The sequence below is a fragment of the Archocentrus centrarchus genome, chromosome 9 (genome assembly GCF_007364275.1).
Source record: "Archocentrus centrarchus isolate MPI-CPG fArcCen1 chromosome 9, fArcCen1, whole genome shotgun sequence".
Lineage (NCBI taxonomy): Eukaryota > Metazoa > Chordata > Actinopteri > Cichliformes > Cichlidae > Archocentrus > Archocentrus centrarchus.
The window spans coordinates 26,755,085-26,781,770 of NC_044354.1; the positions used below are offsets into that span (position 1 = coordinate 26,755,085).

Sequence of the window (26,686 nt, forward strand, 5' to 3'; positions counted from 1 at the left end):
TCTTTTTTCACTTAAAGGTACAGATGTATCAAGTGCGTGTGTGTGCATAGGATTTCCTCTACAAAATTCTGATGCTTTATGCTCCACATAAATAGTCTAATACTTTTTCACGTACATTTCAAATGGCCTTCTAGTAACCTTTGACAGTATTTGCCAGTTTCACCCTCTTTGATTCAAAGCGTGTAAAGCCGCCACTGGTGGTTAACTTGGTAACAAATTAATCTCTGGGTGTTTGCTTATGGTGAAGGCAGTGCAGAGTCCCTGCTGTCCTGAGGCTGATGCTGAGGTGATCCAGCGCGGGGAGGGGGCAGAAGCTCATGCGGCTGCTGCTGCCAGCAGAAAGGAGCCGACATCCGAAACCGGCGCTGCCCGCTGCCGTGACAAGTTGTGGGATAGGCAAACTACTAGCGACCGCAAATGGATGTCTATCGGGCCTTGAACTCCCACGCTGGAAGATAAGGAGAACCTCAGGTAGGAATATTTTGGCAGCTAGCTGGAGGGGCGCTGTCTTTTTGCCGGCTATGCTAACATTGTTAGCCTAATAATAGCATTAGCAGCCTCACGCTGGCTTTTCTTGGTGGCAGCGGGGTAAAATGAACAGACTGAAAAGAAACGCACGCACCTACGCTGAAGTTATATGAACTGCCAAGCTTCGTTTTCTTGTGTTGATTTAAATAGTGCTTACAATGTTGTTTTAACCCTTAGACCCGATTTTGGATCTGCTGTTAAGCTAACGAGTGCGCTTTGAACCGTCTCATGAATAATTTCAGAATAAGTAGATTTTCGTGTAGACTCGGGGGGCATTCATGCATTAGTTTGCTGTGCGCCAGTAAAACCACATTTATTATTAAAGCGAACTTTTCCCTCAGTGTGAAGGCAGCTAACTGTCATCATGTTTTAATTTTTAAATGTTCTTGTTACTGTCTTCTTTTTAACCGCAGTAACTTAGCCAGAATTCAGGGCATCTTTCACTTAGCCAAAAATGTCTGCAGTTGAAAAGCATATTACATCTTATGTGTACGTGCATTATACCACACTTCAACTTTAAGTACTATTTCCAGTCGGTCTGTTGGCATTTTAGATGTAAGTAGTTGAAGGGTGTGCTTACGTGTCTAGCTTGGTGCTTTTGTTTTGAAAGGCGAAGCCGGAAGTTTACTGGCTGGAGTTCCCTACGTGCCTGACAGCACAGCTAACCAGCTAGCTAGGTTATCTCATGACTCTAAGATGCTGTTTGGACCTGTATGGGATAGTACAGACGCTCATATCTTCCATAAAGTGGGCTGGTTGTTAAATAATGTGCGTGTGCGTCTGACACACCGTGTTAGTGTTAACATTGGAGAAGAGTCAACATTACTGATGTCTCCCCTTGTCTTTGGGTTGTCCCGGCACCATACTGTTTCAAAGATGGAGCTTAGTCTGCATACTCCATTTACTGAAAATTATATATATTTTAAAACCAGGAGGCCACAGATGCCTTTCAGCTTTTTGTGAAGAGTTTTGAAAGCTCAATAAATCACAGTCTGTTCTTGAGATCAAATTTCCAGGAGATAGTACAGGGGAGATAGTCTTTGTTGTTTCTAGCCGATCATTGATTTGCCCTTAGGAAAAGAAAAAAGCAGTTTGGGGAAAACTCAGTCTTGGAGAGTTTGACCTCGAGTGACACCAAACAAAGAGAATGAACGGAATGTGGTCCAGTGACAAAATTAAAGAAGAAACAACAGCAGACAAGTGACTGCAGATGCTCTCACGCTCAGGTTATCCAGTTATGCTGTTACCTTTCACCTTTCACTGTGGCATGTGTAAAATGATGAACGGGCCCTGAGGACTCTGAATTTGTGTGAAGACTGAAATAGGACTGGATTTACCTGTCTTTGAAAGAGGGTCCACTGCTGGGAAAACTCACCTGGTTAGTGTTTAAATGGGGACTGTGATATCTGGATTTAGATAAATGAGAAAGATGCTGGTTAGTAGGTCTAGAGGGTGTGGTTAACAGCACAGACGTGTTGATTGTGATGCTTTGTATATCAGTGCCATATGTAAGAAAAAGCAGAGGAGTTGCTCCTTCTCAGGTGACTGAAAGTGTCACTGCAGGAGGGGATCAGACTGAGTCAGCAACAACAGCCTGCTTATAGTATGGCTGCAGTGCATAAATACCTCGCTACAAGGATGAATGTGAGTTTGAGAGTTCGGTGCAAAAACCTCAGGCTAGTTTAGTCTGTAGATTTAAAGATGTAAGGCATTTATATACTTTATCAGGCAGCACGGTGGTGTGGTGGTTAGCATTTCTGCCTCACAGAAAGAAGGTCCTTGGTGCAAATCCACTATTTAGCTGGGGTCTTTCTGTGTGGAGTTTGCATGTTCTCCCTGTGTCTGTGTGGGTTCTCTCCGGCTTCCTCCCACAGTAAAGACATGCAGTTAGTGGGGTTAGGTTAATTGGTGATTAAACTGCCCGTAGGTTAGAATGTGAATGCGAATGATAGTCTGTCTCTCTGTGTCAGCCCTGAGACAGGCTGGCAACCCGTCCAGGGTGTACCCTGCCTCTCGCCCTATGGCAGCTCCAACCCCCCACCCCTCGTGACCTTGAAAAGGATAAGTGGAAGAAAATGGATGAATGGAAATCTTTATCATAAAATGGTTCATTCTAGCATTCCAGTGTTGGGTATTAATAACCAGGCATTTTGCTAAATGAGTAAAGGTTTGAAAAGGTCTGCTATGTTACAAACTGACTGGTGCCTGCTTGTCTTTGTATAAAAAGTCACCCTTGTCAGATCGACTTTTTTTTTTTCTCTCCTTCTTGGGAGACGCCACCACAGGAAGCTGATGTTATGGCAAGGAAGTGCCTCCCTGCAGTTAAAGCATGCATAAAGAAGGAGAGCGGGGAAAGGGTATTTACTAGACCACTGTGACCCCCACCACCACCACCACCACCTCTTTCTCAAGCACTGACTGTTTCTTCTTTGTCCTCCGTCTCATGCTTTTCTGCAGCCTTGGATCAGATCCAGTGCAGTCATTGATACTGAAATTAAATACGGTAGCTCTGTTTATTTTAAATTACAGCACTTTTCATTGTCCCCGTGCTTATTTCAGCTTGAATTACATAGCCAAGAGTTAGCTTTGCCACTTTTTGAATTTATAAATTATTATGTTTTCACAACACAATAATCTTGTATAACTTATAGATATTTAATAGGCACAATTACAACATCCAACTGATGTCATTGTGGCCCATATTTATATTTTGAAGATGCTGAATTTCAGTCCGCCAGTCATCCTCCGTCCTTTGTAAACGTATGCAGTTAACAATGAATGGCCTGGCTAATATTTAAGAACTTTCTGCCAGTTTCACACAAACATGATGGACTTTAGCCTTTTTATTTTGTGCTGTTTGTTAAATATTTGAGTTGTATTTAATTAAACCTGTTCTGCTAGATGCAAGACTAGCCACTCGGCAGCCACCTTTTGAAAGGCTCCGGGCAAGTATCAGAGTAGTTATTTTGAAGCACCAATGTAACTGAATGGGTAGAGAGCCACAGCTGTAATTTCAGTGGTCACAGGGACTTAAATATATGAATAAAAGAAACACAAGCCAAATAATGACACTAAAATCATGCTTAAGAGATTTTTTTGTGTGTGTGTTTGCACAGTGCATGCACAGTTATAGGATGTTACAAGAGCCAACATGATCACCAGAGCCCTAATCAAATGTCATGCATTACATAAGATGTTATGGATACAGTAGGCAAAGAAAGGCAAAGAAAATGAAGCATGTACTACTACTACGGTTGTCACAATATTATAATTTCAAGCTTGATACCAAGAAAAAACTCAGTACTCCTTATCATTTTAGATACCATGGGGACAAAAAAAAAGTTTATAACAATATAAATGATATTATCAGTGACAACAGTTAAAAAAAATATATATAATTGTAAAGGTGTATATATGAAAAATATTTTAGGATTATCTTGGGTAGTGCCAGAAAACAAAAAAGGCAGTATTTTTTAGGTCATCTGAGGCAGTAGATAGAGTTGGTAAAGTAGGCAACCACTTTTTCTATTTGATGCTAGAGCTTTTTTTTCAGCTTCAATCTGGATCTTCAAGAGAAACTTAACAAAATAAAAGACAAATAATTGTGTTATCCTTTTAATTAACACAGTTTAGGTCCGGGCGATATGGAGAAAAATCACATAAATGTTTCATATCAGTCAATATCTGTAAATCAAATCACTGTTTTTTTTGTCAAGCTTAAAGGTTCCTTTTTTAATCCTAATTTGAGATATGAAGATAAAAGTTTAATTTTCTGTCAGAAGCTGAACATAATTGTACTGTAAAACATCTTAATTCTGACAGGTGAAAAGCTTCAAGTGTTACAGAAGAACACAGACCCAATGGAAAACTAAATTCTTTGGTCAGTTTCAAATAAAAGTAGGTATCAATACAAAATAAAGTCTTAAAGTACCTCTTTATTGTATCTTTTCTTTTGTGTAGATTCAAACAGTTTTAAATTGTTGGAAAACAATCTCACAAGTACACAATTAAAAATCAGCATATATCCTCAGTAGAAATTCAAGAAACTTTCAAAGGTAAATGAAAGAGAACATAAACAAAACTGACACATTCACTCTATTGTGGTCCGCTTATGCTCCATGGCAATAAATAAATGCCTAAAAACGTAAAGAAAGGCACAAGAAATCTGAGTGAAGTGGGCAGTGAGGCCCATATATGGATCAGATCCATGACTTGACCACAAGTCTAATTTGGTAGCTAAGTATGACACAGATGTTCAGCTATCTCTCTGCACTCCTTGTATATCTGGGAAAGTCTGAGAGAAATGTTTATGGCCAAGGCGTTGGTAATGAGGGTCAGTTACTTTAGTCAGCCACTTAAATATGAAATTTTCAACAGTTCTGACTGGCATCATTTCTTTTGCAATAAAGTGATATCACCGTGTCTTCATTTTCCGTTGTAAGGCCTGGTACAGGAGAAAGTGTCTGGAACTGTAAAGTGTTCGATTGTGTGTGACACACTTGGCAGTGCAGGCTACTGCTTCTTTGTTGGACTTTAAATAGCCAAAGTACCTCCATATTACCAAGTTCCTCAGACCCTTCTTTTCAACATTGTCCTCATTTTTTTGAACCTTGGGGTGTCTTGTTTTGTAATGCTGCCGTTCAAGTTTTCGTAAACATTTTCTGTGGCCATTTTGTTTCGTATCTAGCTCACATTTCTAAAGGGGAAATTATGGGTCAGAGGCGGTAGCATGTTGGCAGTCCATGGGCAGTTACAGACTGCCTGTCGAACCTGCAGAGATTGTCTGTTATCAGATGGGGGCATTGTCAAAAATATGGGGTACAACCCGTCTGTGGGCTGTTCTTGCTTGTGCTTTTTTGTACTTCTCCCATTCCTGGTGAAATCTACTGTTGCTCCCTTCACTCTTCCAGCCTACTTGTCAGCCAGTCAGCCTTCAACTAACGCACAGTCATCCACATACTGATAATATGGCTACAGTAGTCTAAACATTAGCACATGTGCTGCTGTCATCTGCTCCTTTTATGCTCGGTGCTGTGTACAGCAACCAGACCTGACGGGGCTCTAACTCTGTTCCAGCCACATGATTGGTTCAGGGCAGCGCACCTTTTGTGTTGTCACAACATGGATGGAACGTGCTCTGTCCACTTTATGCTGACCATGTCTCATATTTCTATTGAGGGAAAAGTTATTTTGTGATAATTATATTTATTGTTTTATCGCTCACTGTCCATTATAACACAAATAAATGCCTAATCTGACAGTAATTTTAATATAGACTAGTAGTATATATATATATATATATATATATATATATATATATATATATATATATATATATATATATATATATATATATATATAAACTATGCAACATCAACACTCACGGTCGAAGGTTTCTGTCATGTCTTCTTTATTGACTGTTAAAATTCTGGGCTCTAATAGTCAGCTGATATGTTTCCTTTGTTGTCTGTTGTTTGGGTCTCTGGTTGACGGGCGGGACAGCCTCCTCTTTGCTGTTACAGAACTCTCCCATAGATTTCTATTCAGGATTCACTATCTGCTGCATCTGCTCCGTACATGATGTCTCTGATTTAAACACACAATACGTTATGATGCTACGAACAGTCAGTCCAAAAGTGTAGAGTCAGCAGGAGCGTTGTTTACTGTGTCACACAGTGTTGTTTGTGATACTGTAATTGATCACAGATGCTGGTGTGGGAGTGTGGAGTAAACACCAGGTATTCACTATATTTTACAAACTGAACCAGGTAAGAATGACACGTATGGTGCATGTGAAGAGTAATGCTGTTTTTCAGAGTGGGAGAGTGAAAGAAAAGGCTGCTGACTCTGCCCCATTTAGCTGCTCTGTTGGTCCCCAGCCTGTGCTCCCATATCTATTCAGACTGAGTGAAAAAGGGCTGTGCTCCAGCTAACAGCTCTCTGTTTCAGACATCTGCATTCAAAGACATTCAGCTATTCAGAATACTGGCTGGTTGTTGAGTGCACATCAGTGCTCAGAGAAAACACCCAGCACAAGTAAAATTTCTGCACAGGACATAGGTCGGTTTGGATAGCTTTTTTCCCTTAATAAATAAAATCACCATTCACAAACTGCATTTGTTTTTACTCAGGTTATCTTTGTCTAATATTAAAATTGTTTGCTCTGCAACATGTAAATGTGATAAATATGCAAAAAAATATATATATATATCAGGAAGGGGCAAATACTTCTTCACAGCCCTTTACTTTTGATGTGACTTAAAATAGTAAGCTGGCTCTATTTGATTCAGTTGAATATGTTGGTTATTTGCTAGCAGTTGGTTTGACGTACACATTCAAACTTTTTTTTGCTTCTTTGTACCCATCAGGTTTGTTTTTAGACTTGCATAGCAGGACCACTGAAAGTAGTCTTCCCTATTAAAATAATGGTAATATACACACTGGCGACAATTTAAAAGAAAAACATGAACCCTTGACCCCTTCTGGAAATGGATTCAGAGGCTCCATGGCTACTTGTGCCCTCAAGATGACAACAGTTTTTTTAGTTTTACATGTTAAAATGATAGATACACGGTTCCAAATGCAGACAAAAAAAATAAAATAAAATTGGACACTTAAGGTCAGTTTAATCTTGCAAATTTTTTACAGTGTTGTGCCCTGGAAGCAGCCAATGCTCTTAATATGGATCATATTTTCTTTTTCTTCCTTTTTCAGTTTCTATACATAATTCCTCTGCACACTTCAGAGTTCATGATTCCATTAATAACTAGAAGTTCACTTTCACTACTGTAAGAAAAGCTGTGCCTAATGTTATTGAAACATTCACTATTTTGTCAAAAGTACTCTCACTCATCCAAATCATTGAATTCAGGTGTTCCAAGCACTTCCATGGCCACAGGTGTATAAACCAAGCACCTAGACATGCAGACTGCTTCTACAAACATTTGTGAAAGAATGGGTCGCTGTCAGGAGCTCAGTGAATTCCAGTGTGGTACCATGATAGGATGCCACCTGTGCAACAAGTCCAGTTGTGAAATTTCCTCTCTACTAAATATTCCACAGTCAGCTGTTAGTGGTATTATAACAAAGGGTAAGCGATTGGGAATGACAAGCAACTTAGCCACAAAGTGGTAGGCCACTAATGCCACATTTCCATTAGTACCTATTCAGTTAAGCTTGACTTGACTCTGCACGGTTTGTAGGCTTTTCCATTAGGCCCTGGTACCAGGTACTTTTTAGTACCCACTCAGCCGGGATTCCAAGCGATCTGAGGCAATCCGAAAACGTGACGTCGAAAAACAGCATGCCACTGACTGGCTAGGGAGTGCTGTCACTAGCTGAGTCATGAGAGCGACTCCTTCACTGGAATCAACCACGCCATTTTTAAAACCCAGTGCACAAAACAAGGTCCATAAAGACATGGATGAGCAAGTTTGGTGTGGAAGAACTTGCCTGGCCTGCCCAGAGTCTTGAACTCAACCTGATAGAACACCTTTGGGATGAATTAGAGTGGAGATTGTGAGCCAGACCTTCTTGTCCAACATCAGTGTCTGACCTCACAAATGCACTTCTGGAAGAATAGTCAAAAATTCCCATAAACACACTCCGGAAGTTTGTGGGAAGAGTTAAAGCTGTTATTGTTGCAAAGGGTGGGCCAAGATCATATTAAACCCTATGGATTACAAATCGGATGTCACTTAAGTTCATATGTGTGTGAAAGCAGATGAGCAAACTTTTGGCAGTATAATATACTTAATATGGTCATCTCACCCATGCAGCTCTGGCTGTGAGCACAGAAGCCCCACCCACCTACTTGTAGCAAATTCCTGCCACCTTAAGGTCTCGGCACACACAGTCAGACACGGTCAGACTGAGGTGTTTGCTTTCTTTATTATTTCCCACACTTCTGGTCACTGTCTTTTCAGACAGAGCCCGCTCTAGTTCAGGGCGCCAGCTGTTGTAGTCTTCCAGCTGCCAAACCAACTCCACTCCACACACCTCGGTTGTGGAACGCTACTGTATAAGTGGAAGAGACATGATTAGATATGGATTGACAGCTACCAGCCAGCCTACCCTGGCACTGCCCCCTGAACCCTCTACTCCACTCCTCCCCAGCAGCTGAGCCAAAGACCACACCCTGCAACCACACTGCTGTTTCTGGGGTGCAGCCACTCAGAAGAGCCAAAAATTAGGGGAGCTAAAACGGCTTGTTTCAGCCAGAGAACTGGCTGAGGGGATGCGCTCAATAAATAAGGATTGTCTGATTAAGAACTGTGAGTCGGACAAAACCACTGTGGCAGGGTTGAAAAATAAAAATATGGAGTTGGAAATGAGTAGAAACATCCCCTTTAGTGATGCACATTTTCTTTAATTACTTCTTTTTGTTGCTGTTTTAAGTGATGACCTTATGATTTTTTTTTCTTTTTAAATCTAAATTATTTTGGTTTAGATTAATGCTAAATCTGTTTCTGTATGAATCGAAATATCAGTTTATCATGTTTAATCATTTTCATGAAATATCCTTATAAACCTAATAGAAAATCGTTTAACTACCCAGATACTTTTTGGGGCCAATGTAACTCGCGTGCATAAAAAAGACATCCTAATCATATAAACCAATAAAAATTATGACTGACACAAAGATTCCAAATAAAGCAAGTGGGAATTCAAAGTTTGAAGGGAATGAAAATAAAATTAACATTTGACCTGCAGCAAAGGTCTGTTTCCAGAGGTAAAATATACTTTCACACCACAAAAGCCATAGACGGAGGTGTCCTTTGTAAACAGACCAGTCATTAAATGGTCTTTAGCCTTCCAGCACCTGAGTGGAAAGTCCAACTGGTGTCCCATTGTGCTGATGTAGGCAATATTCTAATGAATTCCCAGTTAGTGGCCTTCTTGTTTTCTTCCTCTTACAAGCTGTACCCGTACACCACCTTCACCTAAATCAGATATTTCCATTAGTGAGACCACAGCTGTGTATTAAATATGAAAAAGGAAAACTGCTGACAGTGCCCCTCCCTGAGTCTCCTGACAGTTTCCCCGAATTCATGTGTGAAATCAGCTTACGCGATGTGTTATGTGTGTTCTGCACCTTAAAAAGCACACAAAGGACATTCAGACTCCTCATAACTGTTAGTGAAGAAGGGCTGTGTGTTGGTGGGTGTTAACAGGAAAGAAAACACAAACCTAACTTAATCCCTTTGAGGACTCCGTATGGAAGACTTTATACAGGATGTGGATTTTAAGCAGCACCTGTACCCAGGAGGCACAGCTGAAATCTGTTAGAAAGGTATTTGTTTTTGAATACAGTACAGTTGTGATTTAGTAGCAGGTCATTTGGGGTTTGCTGGAAACATAAACCAGTGATGCAGTTTACTTTAAATATTTAAATATTGATTCATTTTTGCAATGTGTATTTATTTAGCCATGATACAATAAAAAGGTCTAGTCACCAAATTGTCTAAATATTTACAATCTGCTGTAGCACACTGGTCGGCTTCACGGTGTTGTATTTAAAGTCAGATTTACTGCGTGTGATTGTATTTATTTCCATATTTAAACAACAAACTTTTGCTCAGGAAAATAACAGAAGACTGACTCAGAGGTAGATTGGAGCTGGGTTGCCTGTGCACAATAAATCACTTCAGCTCACTTTTTCCTCGTAAGAGAACTCAAAGACATCCAAGTCTTTGCAAAAGTACTTACTCTTTGTCTCCAGCTGCTTCCCAAATCCCTTTTCTTGCTATCGTGGCATCAAGTCAGGCTCTACAATGAATCTCACTGAAACCTCTTTTTTTCTTTTTTTTTTTAACAAGCATTTGTTATTTGGTTAGAGCCAGGATCAGCACATCATTCACTGCCAAACGAACACAGTTTATTGGTGAGAAGTAAAAAGCGCTTCGTTTGTTGGAGAGGGCGTATTTGTGTCATCTGTTACTAATTCATTATTTTTTCAACCCACCAAAGTATGTTCAAGAATTTGCCCAGATTAAATTGTCATTAGGAATCTTTCCTGGCTTGTCAGGTTGTTTAAATAAAGCAACGAGGATTGTGAACTGGTATGTGTACGGCTCACACAAGCATGACACTAAGAGTCATTTCTTAGTAGCTCAAGATGAAATGCAGTGCTTGGTAACAGCCTAACGGACTCACTATTTTTCTTTTCCTTTTTTTTCCCTTTTTTTCTTTTTTTTTTGCCGCTCAAAATATGCCGGCAGTTTGAGCATTCAATTTGATCCGTGGGAGGTGGAATCTAGTTTTCCTTTTTTGGTCCTGCTGATCAGTCTGCATGATGATAGAAAGATGCTTTGCCTACCTCGTGTTTGTTTGTGCTGAGGAATGGACTGCAAAGGCACATTTTTTTTTTTTGCACATGCACCCCTAACATCAACCACCTACGCAGCCCTTCAGTGTTATTGTTGTTGCAACTGGAAGTCTTAACTGAGGGAACTATCACAAACACGACAGCCATCTAGTGGAAGTATTGGCTGTGCTTTAGAGGCCATTAGATTAGTGTTTATTGTGTATTCCTGTATCTGAGGTGGTTTTATACCCAGGAGATTATTTAAATGTGCAGGAAACTGCAGTATCTACATTAAAGACTTCAGGAGAAAAAGCTAAATTAGCTCCAAAACACCAGCTGTATGGAATAAAATTCCAAGCTCAGGCAGAAGTTTCGAGAAGTGCTCAGCTATTTGATGTGGTCCCAGTTTTTTCGTAAGAGTTCAGGGAATTGTCTCCGTGGAAAGAATTCCTCTTCCATGGAAAACTGGCGCTATCACTCTGCAGACTGACGCACATTACCTTTCTCCTGCCTCCATTTCTTTTTGTGTACAGATTGAGCTGTAAATGCGTCAGCATCAGAGAGCTCAGTATGAAGAAGACAGTCCGGCCAGCGGTGAGTAAGGTGAGTGGCGATCGGGGGAAGTCCGAGGCCGCGGCCACCGGTGGTGCTGGAAAGCCTACATCCAAAAGCAACAGTGTTGCTCCTTTGTCTAAGGTAAAATGCATCAAGTGATGGCACATGTAGCCGCTAATATGCTCTAATTTCATTTATTGTGAACAAGTTGACTTTGTCTTGTTTCAGGTGAAAAGCAATGATGACCTCTTAGCAGCTATGGCTGGAGGGAACCCTGCATCAAATAGTGCTGTCACGAAGACCAAGAGGACTGCCTCTATTGGGACTAGTGCCAACAACCTAGACAGCAAGCCAAAGACAACATCAGGTATGTTAAACAGTATATTCCACAGGTTTGGAATTTTATTGTGGCAGGAGCCACAAGTACGTTATAACTAATCAGCTGACTTTCCAGTGAGTCTCCCGTCCCAAAGATTGATTTGACGATAGCTTGTCGTCCTTGTTCTGCTCTGTAGCCTCTGAGCTCAGTGTAGGGGCACACAAATAAATTCTGCACCTGCTTAGAGTGGCCCTTTGGCTCCCTGCAGATCACCAGAGCAGAACAAGGACTGCTGTTGCCAGCCGCAGTCCTGAGACAATGGTGTTGGGACTCTCACGAATGAGAGACTCAAGCAGTGCAATGATAGCAAAGATCACCCCAACAGCAACTACTAAAGAGCCAGGCTAGCTGGTTAGCAGCAACTAAACTGTCAAAATAAGCCTGGGGAAGTGTCTTGTGTTTTTGTTTGGAAGAATGGAAAAAAATTGCTAAAATAAGTCACCACATATACTTGTATAAATTGTATAGGTTCACTCATAGAAAGTTATTTGTTCTGTTTTAAAATGTTACTTTGCTAGGATAAAAAAAAATTCACTTAAAAAAAAATTTTTTTTTTTAAGGTACTTCATCCAAGCGTACATCATCATCAACTTCCAAGGAGCCAAGTTCATCACGAGACCGCCTTCGGACATCCAGGACATCAGCAGCTAAAAAGCAGCTTGTATCAGGGACTGTAGCTGGAGATGTGGCCTCAGGAAAGCGCTCTCGCAGCCAGACCCTGGCAGAGTCTGAGGGCCGTATGAGCAAGTCTAAATCAGATGGCCAGATTAGTGATAAAGTGGCTCTGGAAGCCAAAGTCAAAGACCTGCTTGGTTTGGCCAAGAGCAAAGATGTGGAGATCCTTCACCTTCGCAGTGAATTGAGGGACATGAGGGCCCAGCTCGGCCTGGGGGGGAAGGAAGCGCCACAGCAGGAAGAAGCTGGGGAGGAAGAGAAGCCCCAGGTTTCAGCCATCACAGCAGCTGATGTGGAGTCCACTCTGATTCTCTTACAAGAGCAGAATCAAGCCATCAGAGAGGAGCTCAACCTGCTGAAGAGCGAGAACCGCATGCTGAAAGACCGGCTCAATGCTCTGGGATTCTCTCTGGAGCAGAGGCTGGACGGCTCTGACAAGCTGTTCAGCTATGCCTCCCTGAGTCCAGAACTGGCAGCAGGTAGTGGGCACAGTGATGGTGGTGGCACAGGTACTATGACCTCCTCAGTGGAAGGCTCTGCCCCTGGCTCATTGGAGGATCTTCTCACAGGACACCAGCATGGAGGCTCAGCAGACAACCTGGACAGTGAATCCAGTGAGGTCTACCAAGCTGTCACCTCCAGTGATGACGCACTGGATGCACCGTCTGGAGCTTCCTCATCATCTGAGTCGGAGTGTGCACCTAGCAGGGAGCGCTCACGGAGGGGCAGCAGTGGCAATGCCAGTGAGGTGTCGGTAGCCTGTCTGACAGAGCGCATCCAACAGATGGAGGAGAATCAGCACAGCACTGCTGAGGAGCTTCAGGCCACACTGCAGGAACTGGCTGACCTGCAGCAGATCACCCAGGAGCTGAACGGAGAGAATGAGCGGCTCGGTGAAGAGAAGGTCATCCTCATGGACTCCTTGTGCCAACAGAGCGACAAGCTGGAGCTCTATGGCCGCCAGATCGAATACCTGCGCTCGTTGCTGGATGAGCATCATATATCCTATGTGTTGGAGGAGGACATCAAGAGTGGCCGCTACATGGAGCTGGAGCAGCGTTACGCAGATCTGGCAGACAATGCCCGCTTTGAGAGAGAGCAGCTCCTGGGGGTGCAACAGCACCTATCCAATACATTAAAGATGGCTGAACAGGACAACGCTGAAGCCCAGGAGATGATTGGAATGCTGAAGGAGAGGAACCAGCAGATGGAGCGCCTCTTGGATTCGGAGAGACAGGATCGAGCTGCCATGGCGGCCGCGCTGGAGGAGTACAAAGCAGCAGTGAGCAACGACCAGGCGGAGCTGAGCCGCTGCCGAGCCCAACTGGATCAAGAGAGGCAGAGGGTGGCCGAGCTGTACTCTCTCCACACTGCGGGAGACAAAAATGACATCTGCCAGCTGCTAGAAGGTGTTCGGCTGGGGAAAGAGGAGGCTGAGGCCAAAGCTGCAAAGATGCAGGAGGAGATGGAACAAGCCCACAGTGAACTCAACCGGCTGCAGGAGGCTTTCAGTAAGGTTAGTTCAAGGACTGTGAGTGGAGCATCAATCTCTTCGAGCAAAAACAAACTAAATTGAGGCATTTGACCTAAATGAAACTTTAATCTAGGGTGCAAGAACTTAGGAGTTTTTGGGTTAAGAAAATTAAAGCTTTATTGCCCGTTGATCAGTGCCACAAATATCACAAATTTATTATCAGCCAGCTCTCCAGAGTCTGCCTTTAGCAAGGAATGGTACACATTCCTTAATTGTAGCCCACCAGTATGATGCTATACAGAGGCTAACTACACAGGTGTATAGTTATAATAGCACACAGGGTATTTGTGAAGATTTATTGCAATTAGACTCTGTTATTACCTAATGACCTATTGAAGGATACTTTTAATTGTGTGTGTGAAGCTGGACAGGGAATATAGAGACTTCCAGGACCAGGCGCAGCAGCAAATGGCTGAGCAGGAGCGTGCACTGGAGAAGCAGCGCATGGAGCTGCAGGAGAAAGACACGGAGATCGCAGACATGAAGGAAACCATCTTTGAACTGGAGGACGAGGTGGAGCAGCACCGAGCTCTTAAACTCCACGACAATCTCATTATCACAGACTTAGAAAGTAAGTGGGCTGCAAACACACTCGAACGCGAGTGGACGCTATCTCTAACGGCCTGTTCTGAACTTTTATCAAGTAGTAGAATTATGCATAATCATGCATAACTTGATCAGCCAGCCAGTGAGCATTTACAGATCCTGACGTGAGAATGTCTACAAGGATGTCTGCTACTGAATCAGCGTGTTCTTACTGATACCATTAACATGCATTTCCTTCTGATTTCAGACTCTGTGAAGAAGCTGCAGGACCAGAAGCACGACATGGAGAGAGAGATTAAGATTCTTCACCGCAGACTGAGGGTGAGTGAGTGCTCAGACTGAAAGCAGACCAGCATTTAAAAAAAATTCCAATGGCCTGAAAATCCTGATTGCTGAGTGGCTCGGCCGCAAAAATCAGGGAATGCCCGTGAAACAACCTGAGTATTGAGTCGCAGAGCTGGACTGTTTTTGCTGCATATCATTCCCTTCCTCTCTCCCATATTTTCTTTCTCTCTCGATTGACCATGTCACGTGAAGCCATAAAAAGGGCCAGTCTAGTTGTCAGCTTGCAAGATGATGAAATGTGATCCAGGAAGTACAGCTGTAGAAGCAGAACAATGCGTTTTCAGGTCTTATCAAATGAAAAGTATTGTCCAACAGTGCTTTCAGTAAGGACTTTTGCAACACTGAAATGTAATCACAGCGGCCATTATATACTCTTTATACTCGATAAGACCTCTGAGGTACAAAATATAAACATGGTGTTGGAAAGAACTTGCACACATTTGTGAACGAGTATTGTTCAGAGCTGTCTGACGACCAGCAAGTTGAGGTCAAATTGTTGTAGAAGGGACAAAAACAATCCAATAAACCACATCAGTTTTAGGACAGTACTTTGCATATTTATCTGGGCAATAAATAATAGCAGTTAGATTGGCCAACCAACACACCTTTATCACTGGGGAGCTTTTAAAATGTTTTTTCAATCTTACCGGTCCCTGCAATAGAATCTCCTGACATGTTGACCAAAAAAAATTTTTTTAAGTTGCTGACCCGCATGAAAAAGCAGACAGAAAAAGTAACAACTAGCTGATAAACAAAGTGGAGCATTTCTTATTTCTTAGCTCAGATATTTCCTTTAGGAGTTGGTGGAAACCAAAATGGAGTACAAAGAAGAATTAATAGTGGATTTACTTTGAAAAGCATGATTCTAAATCAAGGTTAAGGTTTCTGTGAGTCTGCCTTGTGTGTTTCATAAGTGATTTTACATGAGGAAAGGATGGATGGATGGAAAGGCTGTGATTATAAATAAAAGAGCACTCATCATGATAGCAGCTTTAAAGGAAAAACTGCCCTCTAGTGGCTAAAAGAATTTATCAGTGCTACTTAAGTGATTTACTGTATTACTGAGCATAAATAATTTTCAGCTTTTGGTCTCATTTTGTGTGTGTGCATGTATGCGCGCGTGCAGGAGGAGTCAATGGAGTGGCGTCAGTTCCAGGCTGATCTGCAGACTGCTGTCGTCATTGCTAATGACATCAAGTCGGAAGCACAGGAGGAGATTGGGGACCTGCGGCGCCGACTTCAGGAAGCCCAGGAGAAGAACGAGAAGCTGAGCAAAGAGCTGGATGAGGTCAAGAGCCGCAAGTAAGACCCACAGAGAGACATGAAAGAGCTGCCGCAGTCATGCTTGCATAGCATGTGTTATATTTCTAAATAAAATTGGAATATTTAACATTTTTATTAACGAAGATACTGGAGGCTCATTTGGAGAGGTTGTGTTCATTCCAGAGTTGAACTACTTGACTTTGTGTTTTCCAGGCAGGAGGAGGAGAGAGGCAGAGTGTACAACTATATGAATGCAGTGGAAAGGGACCTAGCTGCTCTCAGACAGGGGATGGGTCTCAGCAGACGATCCTCCACCTCCTCAGAGCCCTCACCCACCGTCAAAACACTCATCAAAAGCTTCGATAGTGCGTCGCAAGGTGCTACACCATCATAAGATCCACTTGTCTTGTTTTAGTTTTTTTTTTTTTTTTTTTTTTTTTAGACCTTTGCTGCTGCAGTCGTGTTTTCCACATTCCATCACCATAGATGTCCCATATTGAACGTTGTTGTTTCATATGTTATAATACTTGATATCCATTGCTGGGCAGTGATTTGTCAAGATACTTTTTGACTGAAGGTCCAGAGTCACCAGTCTGACAAAGAAAAGTGACACTCATTGAAGTCTTGCTCTAGGACAATATACCATCAATACATTTTCATTTTAAAAAATGTATTTATTATACACACGACCCCTGAAATATCAGGCTTGTCTGCTTGCGCGTAGAAGGTCCCAACTAATCTGTATATGACTGAATATGAACTTTTGCTTCCTGATGTCTCAGGTCCTCCTTCAAATGGTGCCTCTGTGGCTCCAACAGCTCCGGCTGCCCCGCTACCACGAACCCCCCTCAGCCCCAGTCCCATGAAGACGCCCCCAGCAGCTGCTGTTTCACCCATGCAGGTACTGGAAAGGGGGCTTTTTTTAATTAACATGTTATCAGTCTTTTGTCCCTTTTTAGCTTACTGCTCCACACACAGGAAAAGGAACAACAAACAGGCCAATAAACTATCTACAGCAGATGAACAGTATTTGAAAATCATGTCCTTAAGAAATAAGAAAAAATCCAGCAAAGATCTGACACAGGACCTGAGAGGTGCTGCTGGCCCTTCAGTTGATCCATCTACTGGTCACTGAGGCCTCATCAGAAATAGTCTCAGTGGAAGGGTGGCTGTCAAGAAGCCATTCTTGAGGAAGGGAAATGGGGAGTAAAGGCTGAGGTATGCCAAATTACACAAGAACTGGGCTAAAAATCAGTGTCAACATGTCTTATACATTAATGAATCCAAATTTGAAATTTATGGTTCATCAATATGTACAGAGGAGGTCAGGAGAGAGGTACAACAGTAAGCACCTTTAAGCATTGGGCTTCTAAAGGGTTTGAATGAGTGTTGGTCATTTTTGGGGTCTGCTCTTGTTCACTTAGTATTGTAGGATTTATATTTGATCATGTCTCACTCTCCTCTGACGTCTGTGTGACTTTATCTTGTGTCTTTAGCTCAGATTACATTACATAAGTAAATCTCCACTCATAGTGTACTATAGGGTTTAAATGTTTTCCAAGTCATTGCATTCAGCTTTATTTACATTTTACAAAACGTCCAATTTTTTTCGGCACTGGTTTGTGCAAAGTGGTCCTGTTACGGAGCTATTTCTTGTTTTTTTTTTTTTTTTTTTTTTTTTTTTTTTACTTTGCAATGAAATAAAAGGTGTTTTTTCTGCTGTTTCAGAGACACTCCATAACTGGGTCTATGTCATCAGCCAAGCCACTCTCCTCTTTGAGTGATAAGAGGCCCAGCTACACAGACATCACCATGCCAGGTAAATATCCTACATAAGAAAAAAGAAGTTTCTATGTGTAGGAACTGTTGATTTTCAGCTGCAGCTATACAGATATAAAAGTGCAGAATATTGTACTGTTCAATAAGGCTCATCCATAGAATATTACAGTCCTTTGTCTACTCCTATACTTCTGTCACAGTGATTAATAGGATTAATGGACTGTCCCTTCCCTCATGGTATATAGAGGGACTGTTTTTCTCAGAGGCCTGGAGTTGGACATTAGCAGGTTTCCTGTATGTGGAGAGGATGATAAGAGGGAAATAATGAGTCCTTGGTTCCCTCAGTTCATTCTCAACACTAATGAGTTCAAGTGTTTTATGTGAACGTGCAGTCTTGGCCGTAGCCTTCAGTGTTCCATTTATTCTTCACTGATTTATTGTTTTCTTGGTGAGCGCGTCAGCCTTGTGCGTCTGTATTCCCTGAAATTGGAGGGACTGGAATGTGGCTTTTTACTGACCCCCACCCCCACCATGACATCTCATTTGAGAGGAAGTTGCTCATAGAGTAAATCCTACTCCTGTATGTGTTTACTGTGATGTTTATAGCCGAGCACCTTCTCAGGGGAACCTCAGCTAGCCGACCTCCATCTGCCCTCCAGAGGGTCTCCAACATTGACTCCTCCAAAGCGATTTCAGGTTAGATTCTAGCTGTGTTTTATGAATGAATTATGAAGTAACTCAGTCACTAGTTCAGTGCAAAAAGTTTAATTTCTTCTCCCCTGACTTGAACAGTGACCCGGCGGAGCAGCGAGGAGATTAAGAGGGACATGTCAGCCTCAGAGGGGTCCTCGTCATCGTCCCTCATGGCTATGAATGCAGCCCCCTCCCCACTCTCTCTGTCGTCATCATCCCCAACCGCCTCCATCACTCCCACAGCTCGCAGTCGCCTAAGGTACCACGTGTTGATCCACTGATGCGCCTCTGTTGTGCTAATTTCTAATGTGACTTCACCACTTTTGTTTGCAGATGTGATTGGTCTGAAGACCAATGACAGCTTTTCCTTATTCATTAAGTAAATAAGCTGAACATGTAATCCATTTTGCCTTTTTGACGTGAGTTTGCGTGTGCGTTTCCTCTGTGCTTCTGTTACAGAGAAGAAAGAAAGGACCCACTGTCAGCACTGGCCAGAGAGTATGGAGGCTCTAAGAGGAATGCTTTACTAAAGTGGTGCCAGAAGAAGACTGAGGGCTATCAGGTAGCTCACTCTTCTGTCAGTGTCACGTGATCAAAAGTACCTATAACTTTGAAACCTCTCAGTCAAAACTTGATGACAACAACATAGTGTAGAGCTGAAAGGAAACTGTAGTATTACTCTATATGTGACAAAGGTTATATAAAGTGTTCTGTGTCTCCAGAGGAAGCTGCATAAAGTCTAAAGGCTGACTTCCAGTTTGAAAATAGAATGAGGGGGTGTGGAGTTAGAAAGAAATGAGCTCATCAGACCTCTGTAGCCCACTCCTCATCTCTGCTCGAGGCTTGTTGCAGAATGGTCTTCTGACAAGTTGCATTATGGAAAATTACATCCCTTGTAACTCTAATAGTTAATAGTTTTAATGCTCATTTAAACTCTGTTGCAATGGTGGATGCTTATATTAAATCTGGTCCATATTAAATTTAATTAGGTAAGTGCATGAAGCACAAAATTCTATGTGAGCCAAAAGCTTAGGGTTCAATCTACCCTGAATACCTTTTATTTACAAGAAGCAGCTAGTCAGAAGGCAGGTAAAATTTGCTTTCATAAAATTCCTTACCATGATCATGGGGTGGACATGTGCTTCATGTTATACCTTTAGTTATACCTTTACTCCTGAGTTGATGTCTCTAGTGGGATGGTGCTGCTGTGGATGCAGTGTGTTTGTGACTGCTCTGTGTACATCTTGCTTGTTAATTTCACTGTAGTCTCTTTAGACTCGTGTAAAGGTTCAGTAACAACCTCTAACTATGTAACTATGAACAGATGTGTCAGTTGTCATATTGACGTGATATTATCTGATCTGAGGTATAGTTACCATGGCATCTTAGGTCTTCGCCAGGAAGTGGGCGACATTTAGCATATCCTGTGATGCACTTATCTGACAGGGACACCATGCTCTCTCTGCATCATTACGTATGTGCAGATCATTGTTAAACCATTGACGATATTTGAGGGTTCAGTCACATATAATTTCACTGTTTGTTTGCAGGAGGCTGTAAACCTTTTATTTTAAAGGTCAGATGGCAAATGATAGTGGAAAAGATGATAGATATGGATGAGTAGTGTTGACACTTCATATAAAATCCCAGGACTGTCACCAGATCGAGTAGATAAATCATTTTAAATGGTTCCATGAAAGCAGAATTGATTGTGACCGATTGTATTGTCTGACACGATGTAGAAAGTGGCCGGCTGGCAGCGATGTTCATGATCTAAAGGGTAAAATGTTGTACCGTCTTATTTCACACCATACCCAGAAAATGGTTTCCCATTGATTTTTGGTCTGGATTGTAAATGTTCTGTCAAGTATAATCAAAGTTTAAATGGATCACCTTTGTGTTTCTTTCTTTTATTTTTTTTTAAGAACATTGATATTACCAACTTCAGCAGCAGCTGGAACGATGGCCTGGCCTTCTGCGCCGTTCTCCACACCTACCTACCTGCACACATCCCGTACCAGGAGCTCACCAGCCAAGAAAAGGCAAGTAAAGTTTAGAAGAAGATTAAAAATCCCAAACTTTTATCGGGTTTCATTCCAGGTGACTTAAACTGTGGCTTCTTTTCATCAGAGGAGAAACTTCACCTTGGCTTTCCAGGCTGCAGAGAGCGTGGGCATCAAATGCACTTTGGTAAGTTTTATTGAAATAAAAATGAAATACAGCAAAAATCCTGCCACAGATTTCTACAAGGACTGAACTGTATATATATATAATGGAGTGTATATATATATATATATATATATATATATATATATATATATATATATATATATATATGATCCTTTTCTAGTTCTGCTTTTAACCTCATAAACTTCCCTCCACTGCTGGCGTATCCATCATTATAGACCTGTGCTGTACAGTGAACTTGAATTCAGATTTAGACAGTGTCCAAAGTTAGCAGTTTCTTTTGACATAACCATAACTATGTTTAAACACTGATGTTTAATGGAAATGTCTGTTCAATGTGCAGGTTTAGCAAACATGGATTTCTAACTGTGACACTATGTTGCCTCAAATGAAGATCTGACATAAGATTACCTGAAAAGGAATAGCTGGAAAAACAAAAAAAGAGCTTTTTGAATAGCGTGCTAGTACGATCAGTCATGCTGTTTGTCAGATGGCTCCACTAAAAATGCTCCAAAAGGGACCACACATGATCAGGAGGCCCAGCAGATGACCGGGTTATGTATAAATGAATCCCTTGTAGTTGTAACGAAAGGATAAATCAGCGGTAGAGAAATCCTATCAAGGAAGAAAAAGGCCTTTTCCAGAATGTCAAGCTAAACTGAAAGTTTATGTCTTCATAAGTAGGTACATAAATCAAATGCTTCACTCATGGTTCACTGACTCCTGTTACAGTTGGAGTTTGCTAACTTGTTGTCAAGATGGTTTGGTTGTTTTTACACACAAATTATTCATAAATTACAGCACCTGTGAGTGTGTCCAAACTTTAGACTGGTACTGTGTATATATAATGGAGTAAAAATTCATATAAAATATGTAACGTCTAAATTATCTCTTTTCCAGGACATTAATGAGATGGTGCACACAGAGAGGCCAGACTGGCAAAGTGTCATGACTTACGTCACAGCCATCTACAAATACTTTGAGACCTGACTTCACCGTCTCCATCGCCCTTCTCCTGCAGCACAATCAGAGCCACACTGACTGTCATGAGCCCTCAGCAATTCTTCAACCCCTACGTCAACTGTTGCTTAGCCCCTCCCCCTGCGTCACAGCAACACCCAATCACGCTGCAAGTGTGTCCACAATATTTAACAACACGCACACAACTGCATCATCCTCACAGTGCCGCTGAGGAGACACCTATGTAGAGTCCAGGGGCTTTCCTGTTTGTTTACCATTAAACTAGAAAGCCATGAGAAGGACGGGATGTGAATACCTGTAGTTCATTGTTTTATCAGTTCATATTTGAAGGAGCAGCCTGAAAAAGAAGCCAAGTCTCAGTGCCTTCTGTCTGGCTTTGTCTTGCATATATTTCCCCACTCTGCACCCATTCTCCAGGCTGTAGTTTGTTCCGGGGGAATTCCATCAAATCTGACTTTAAACATGTTGCTTTGCAGCAGAGGTTTTATGATAGGGTTTTCTTTTTGATGGTGAATAATTACTGGATGTTTCCCTGCTAAATGTTCACTTTCTGCACTATAACAAACCAAAGGTTAGTCATGTTGGAGTTCCCCCTAAAACTTTGAAAAATTCCCTTCGCTCAGACTTGAGACAGATGCAGGTTTTTACTCCAAGTCTTCCAGATGTTACAGTGCGATGACAGATGCCTCTCCTTCAATGGATAAAGTGCCTGTGTGAGTTTTGATGCAGGAGACCAGAAAACAAGCTCTTTTGCTCCAGTCTGTAAAGCTGAAGATTTGAGGAGTTGCCAAATTAATTTCAGACTCATTGGGCCAGACTGATGCTGATGCTGCTGCAGCTACTGCACCGGCATCTGATCATGACTGGCTACTTCTCAAGGACAGGTGTACACTTTGTTCTGCTACACTTTCCTGTTGTTGTTAAGCGGCACTAACACACTACGATGAGTTTTCTGTAACGGATCCAAGAGTTTAGACTAATATTCTTTTGCTGTGCTAAACTCCACAACTATATAATGTAAGTGTTTGCATTTTATAGGCCTGCAGTTGCCATCTTGCACTTCATTCATTTGGCACATACAGTACTCAGCATTGTTTCATCATAACCAAAATATGAGTGAGTAGTATAGTCTTTTGTTAGTCAGAACCTTAAACTTCAGAGAAATGATCTCATATGTAGACTTCATACTCTGAGGACAGACTCTGGTTTTTAGGAAACAAGAAGAGATGCTTTCATGTATGAAGACACATTTTTCTAGGACAAAGAAGTGTTTCGGATAAAGCAGGAGTTGGACATTTTCGGTGATGCATTTGGTTTTCTTTTCCTTGTAACTGATTGTGAAACTCAATCTGACTGATCTTTAAGGTGTGATCAAAAAGTTCTGTGAACTGCCCGTGAAAAGCAAATACCTTACCTGTTTTCATTTTGGCCGCTGTCCCCTTCAAGGTCACATCCTTCTGCACCTCTGGACATGGCTGCTATTATTAGATCTTTCCCTAGAAGTTCTGTTCTGACTGCTTGAATGCAGGGAGCCAGGTGTGGGAGTGGTTAACAGTTACTGTTTTGGTGTTCGATGCCTTCAGGTGCCTCAGGTCTTTAGATTAGAACTCCCAGTTAGGTCTGACTGTGGAACAAAATCACGGTGTGCAACCCTGTGAATGTCCAAAAATGACAAGCACATACCCCTTTGTTGCTTTGACCCCGTGGACTGTTGTACTCGACGTGAAAGTTGAGCCATTTTGACACAGAATTTGATGTTTGCTTTCTGCTCAAGTTCAAGGTCTGTGGTTAAATTATAAGTTTGTACACACAAGTGGTTAGAACTGGACTTCCAGGAGGTAATTCAAGCATAGTAGGAGCACAGGAAGAGATCCAAAGGTGCACAAGGCAGTGACCTTTAAGGGGAAAAGTGGACATATTAAGATGGAACTCGTAGCAAGAAGGCAAACGGGTATATTACACAAAATGTCAGATTCTTGCTTTAACTTTTTTCAATGATATACAAATAATTAGGTAATCTATTATGCTATTTGATTTTTAAAAAAATTTTGGTGTTCGTGCTTTTGCAGTGTTTGGCAGGTTGTTAATATGACTAAACATTACTAAGGAGATAACTGTGTTGCGCATAATGCCATTTAATTACTCTAACTTCAGTCTGCACCGTTACTGTCATGCTGTCTGACTGCTGTGTGCCTCGACATACCAGGTTCACTGTATTTATTTGCATAGTTCATTATAGCAAGGTCCTTGCTTTGTTTGTGTCTTACATGTATATCAATTTATAACACACACATCAAGTAGCTGCACTGATAAGCTTTTTTTTTTTTTTTTTGTATTCCACACTAATATCCTGCCTTAACAGTTAAGCCGATATTTCTCAGACTGAAAATGTGACATTTTAAGCTGCAGTCATCTTTCCTCACCAGGCGTGTTTCACAGTCTGGAAACAGTTTGGAAAACACTTTCCTTCATGTTTGTGCCTCTCGAGAAACGCTGAAAGTGAGCGAAGGCGGTGAATTTTTTTTTTTTTTTTAAATCTTTTTATTGAAGCTGATGTTGATTTCCCCTCATGTCTCTAGTGAAGGTGACTGCAGTGCATACTGTTTTGATTTAGAGCTGATGTAGCTGCCAGCTGGTATCAATAGCAACATTAGAAACAACTTTTTTTTTGCCTCGATTTAGAAGCGAGCCGTTTGCCAAGACCTTGTTGCTGCAGTGTGTGAAACGGTGGATGATCAGTGATTTAAAGCGAGGTCAGGGGCCCACCACCACGACTTTGTTTTTGTATACAAGATGGAGTAAGAGTGAGTTATTTAATGACTTTTGAATGCAGAGGCTCTTTGCTGATGGTGCTTTTAGTGGTGGCACAATCCTGAGGATTATCAGCCAGCAGTTTAAAAAAAAAATTTTTTTTTTTTAAATTGTGCTCTGCCTGATTCCACCGCTGGCCCATATATTTTATTGCTCCCGACAGGAACGAGAGCCGCAGAGGAGATTCGAAGCCTCACAGTCCTGCAAGCAGAATGTGTTTTGATCACGCTTTAGTGATCTTGGGACTTTTTTTTTTTTTTTTTACAACATCCAACGTGTGCTGACGTGTGGTGATTGATGACCACCGAGCCCAGCCTGCTGAGGAGAGACCAGACGTCTGGCAAAGGCTAGGAAGCGCATTCCACCTCCACATGATGCAGCCATGATGGACATATTACCACATTGTTTGGGCCTTTAGAAAAGGCCCTCGACGTGGACGTGAAGAGTTTATGTCTTTAGTGGGTCCACTACATCATGCTACTTTTATTTTTCTTTATTTACTTGAAAATGCTCTGAGAAATTCACTGAACATTCTTTATTTTGTCTTTTTGTTTCCATGTTGCCTTTTAAAAAAAATACCATATTTTACAGTCTGATGAAGATTGTTATTGAAGTGGATTTTCTTTCCTGATCACACTACATGTGCTGAAACAGTCCCTCAGCAAAGTCAAAGCTGATCAATAAATGTGTGTGCGTGTAAAGGGACTAAGCTACAGTATTAAGTGAACACTATGATGATAATCAGTTGTACGAAAAATAAAAATGCTGTCTGGTTTTGCTTTATTTTTTTCCCCTGTAGTGATAAAGGACCATTGAACAGCCATGTTTGTTGTCCTTTTTCAGCAGTGGTGTGGGCTGAGGGAGGTGTTCCTTCCACAGGAAGTGGTTGCATCAGACACTTAATTTTATACATTTTCTGCATTGGTTTATGGTCCAAATGTCATTATTTACATAAAGCGAAACAAAAATCAGGTACCATGTAACAGTTCAACATAAAGTATGGAATATAATGCAGTGAGGCTCTCTGACTTTATTTATTCAGATAATTATTCTCATTTATTATAGTTCACCGCACATATAGGTGTGATTTACTCCTTTGTCATTTTTTGTGTTGGCCTGTTTTCAGATGTGAGGATCAGAGAAAATGCTTATCTAGTTATTTGCTTAATATCAAGCTGCTTTTGTGACATTGTTTTGTTTTATTGATATGAGCTCAGATGTGTTCAGGCAGTTGTGCAAGATCAACACCTTCTGCCAATGTTCGTTATGCAAGGCAAACCTTGGATGATCTCAGGCAGTCATGTACATCTCTGCTGTTACCGAGTAACCTGAAAAGAAGGGGGTCAGAAAGCATGATTAGTGGGTAAACCGGTAACAGCACTTCAAAAAAAAAAGACCTTATCTCCCATTATCTTGGTCATCAGCCTGCTCACACATAATGCCAGGGGAGCGCTGACTGATCAAAACACTGCACAGCTGTGCAAAAGTCTGAAGCCAGACATCATTTCGTTATATTTTACTTTGAGAATCACATTTTGATGCAAAAAAAACCAAAACAATTTGATACCTGTCAAACTGCTATCTTTGACATTTGTTGTAGATTCAACTGAAGAAATGGAAATAAATTGTGTTCTTGTGCTGTGACAGGCTGTTAGTAAGAAAGTGCCAGAAATTACAAATTCAAAATTGATTCGTTGCTAAGTTGTTTGTTAAAGACACAGCACTGGTTCATCCTTTGAGCTGTTTTTTTTTTTTTTTTTTTTTTTTAAATGCTTGAATGATTCACGGGTAAGTTAAGTGGCATTAAAAAAATAAAAAAAGTCTGGAAAACTGTTGCATAAAACCATTTTTAAAAATGACAAACTCTTGACTGCTTGGAAGCAAAATGTAAAGAAAATGAGGGGTGGCTCAAGACTAAAGTGCTGTATGATATGAAGATAAAGGTGTGGTGGGGATAATTTTAATTTTACATAAAAGATTCAGGGGTGGTAAGAGCTCATAACGGGTAAAGACCCGGGGCTGTAGAATAAAAAAATCTGCACCTTCCTTTATGTGTCATGAAGTGGGTTCAACCTCACCAGGGGCTAGAAAATTACATTAAAAG

General features: G+C 41.4%; 1 protein-coding gene across 1 annotated transcript; it reads left to right on the plus strand.

The window, feature by feature from the left end:
• Nucleotides 1-313: 313 nt before the first annotated feature.
• On the plus strand, nucleotides 314-25,643 carry specc1la (sperm antigen with calponin homology and coiled-coil domains 1-like a). The gene is made up of 16 exons (XM_030738380.1): nucleotides 314-471; nucleotides 11,368-11,530; nucleotides 11,618-11,756; nucleotides 12,329-13,959; nucleotides 14,341-14,548; nucleotides 14,771-14,844; nucleotides 15,995-16,170; nucleotides 16,345-16,508; nucleotides 16,914-17,032; nucleotides 17,860-17,950; nucleotides 18,517-18,606; nucleotides 18,703-18,862; nucleotides 19,063-19,165; nucleotides 20,529-20,645; nucleotides 20,734-20,793; nucleotides 21,691-25,643. Exons 2-16 carry the CDS (start codon nucleotides 11,405-11,407, stop codon nucleotides 21,778-21,780), a joined length of 3,348 nt encoding a protein of 1,115 aa, XP_030594240.1. The 5' UTR covers nucleotides 314-471; nucleotides 11,368-11,404; the 3' UTR covers nucleotides 21,781-25,643.
• The last annotated feature ends 1,043 nt before the right edge of the window (nucleotides 25,644-26,686 follow it).

Coding starts and splice junctions, on each gene's coding strand:
- specc1la (XM_030738380.1), top strand. CDS start 11,405: ATGAAGAAGACAGTCCGGCCAGCGGTGAGTAAGGTGAGTGGCGATCGG. Junction 14,549..14,770: donor CATTATCACAGACTTAGAAA/GTAAGTGGGCTG, acceptor TTCTGATTTCAG/ACTCTGTGAAGAAGCTGCAG. Junction 16,509..16,913: donor CTTCGATAGTGCGTCGCAAG/GTGCTACACCAT, acceptor CTGATGTCTCAG/GTCCTCCTTCAAATGGTGCC.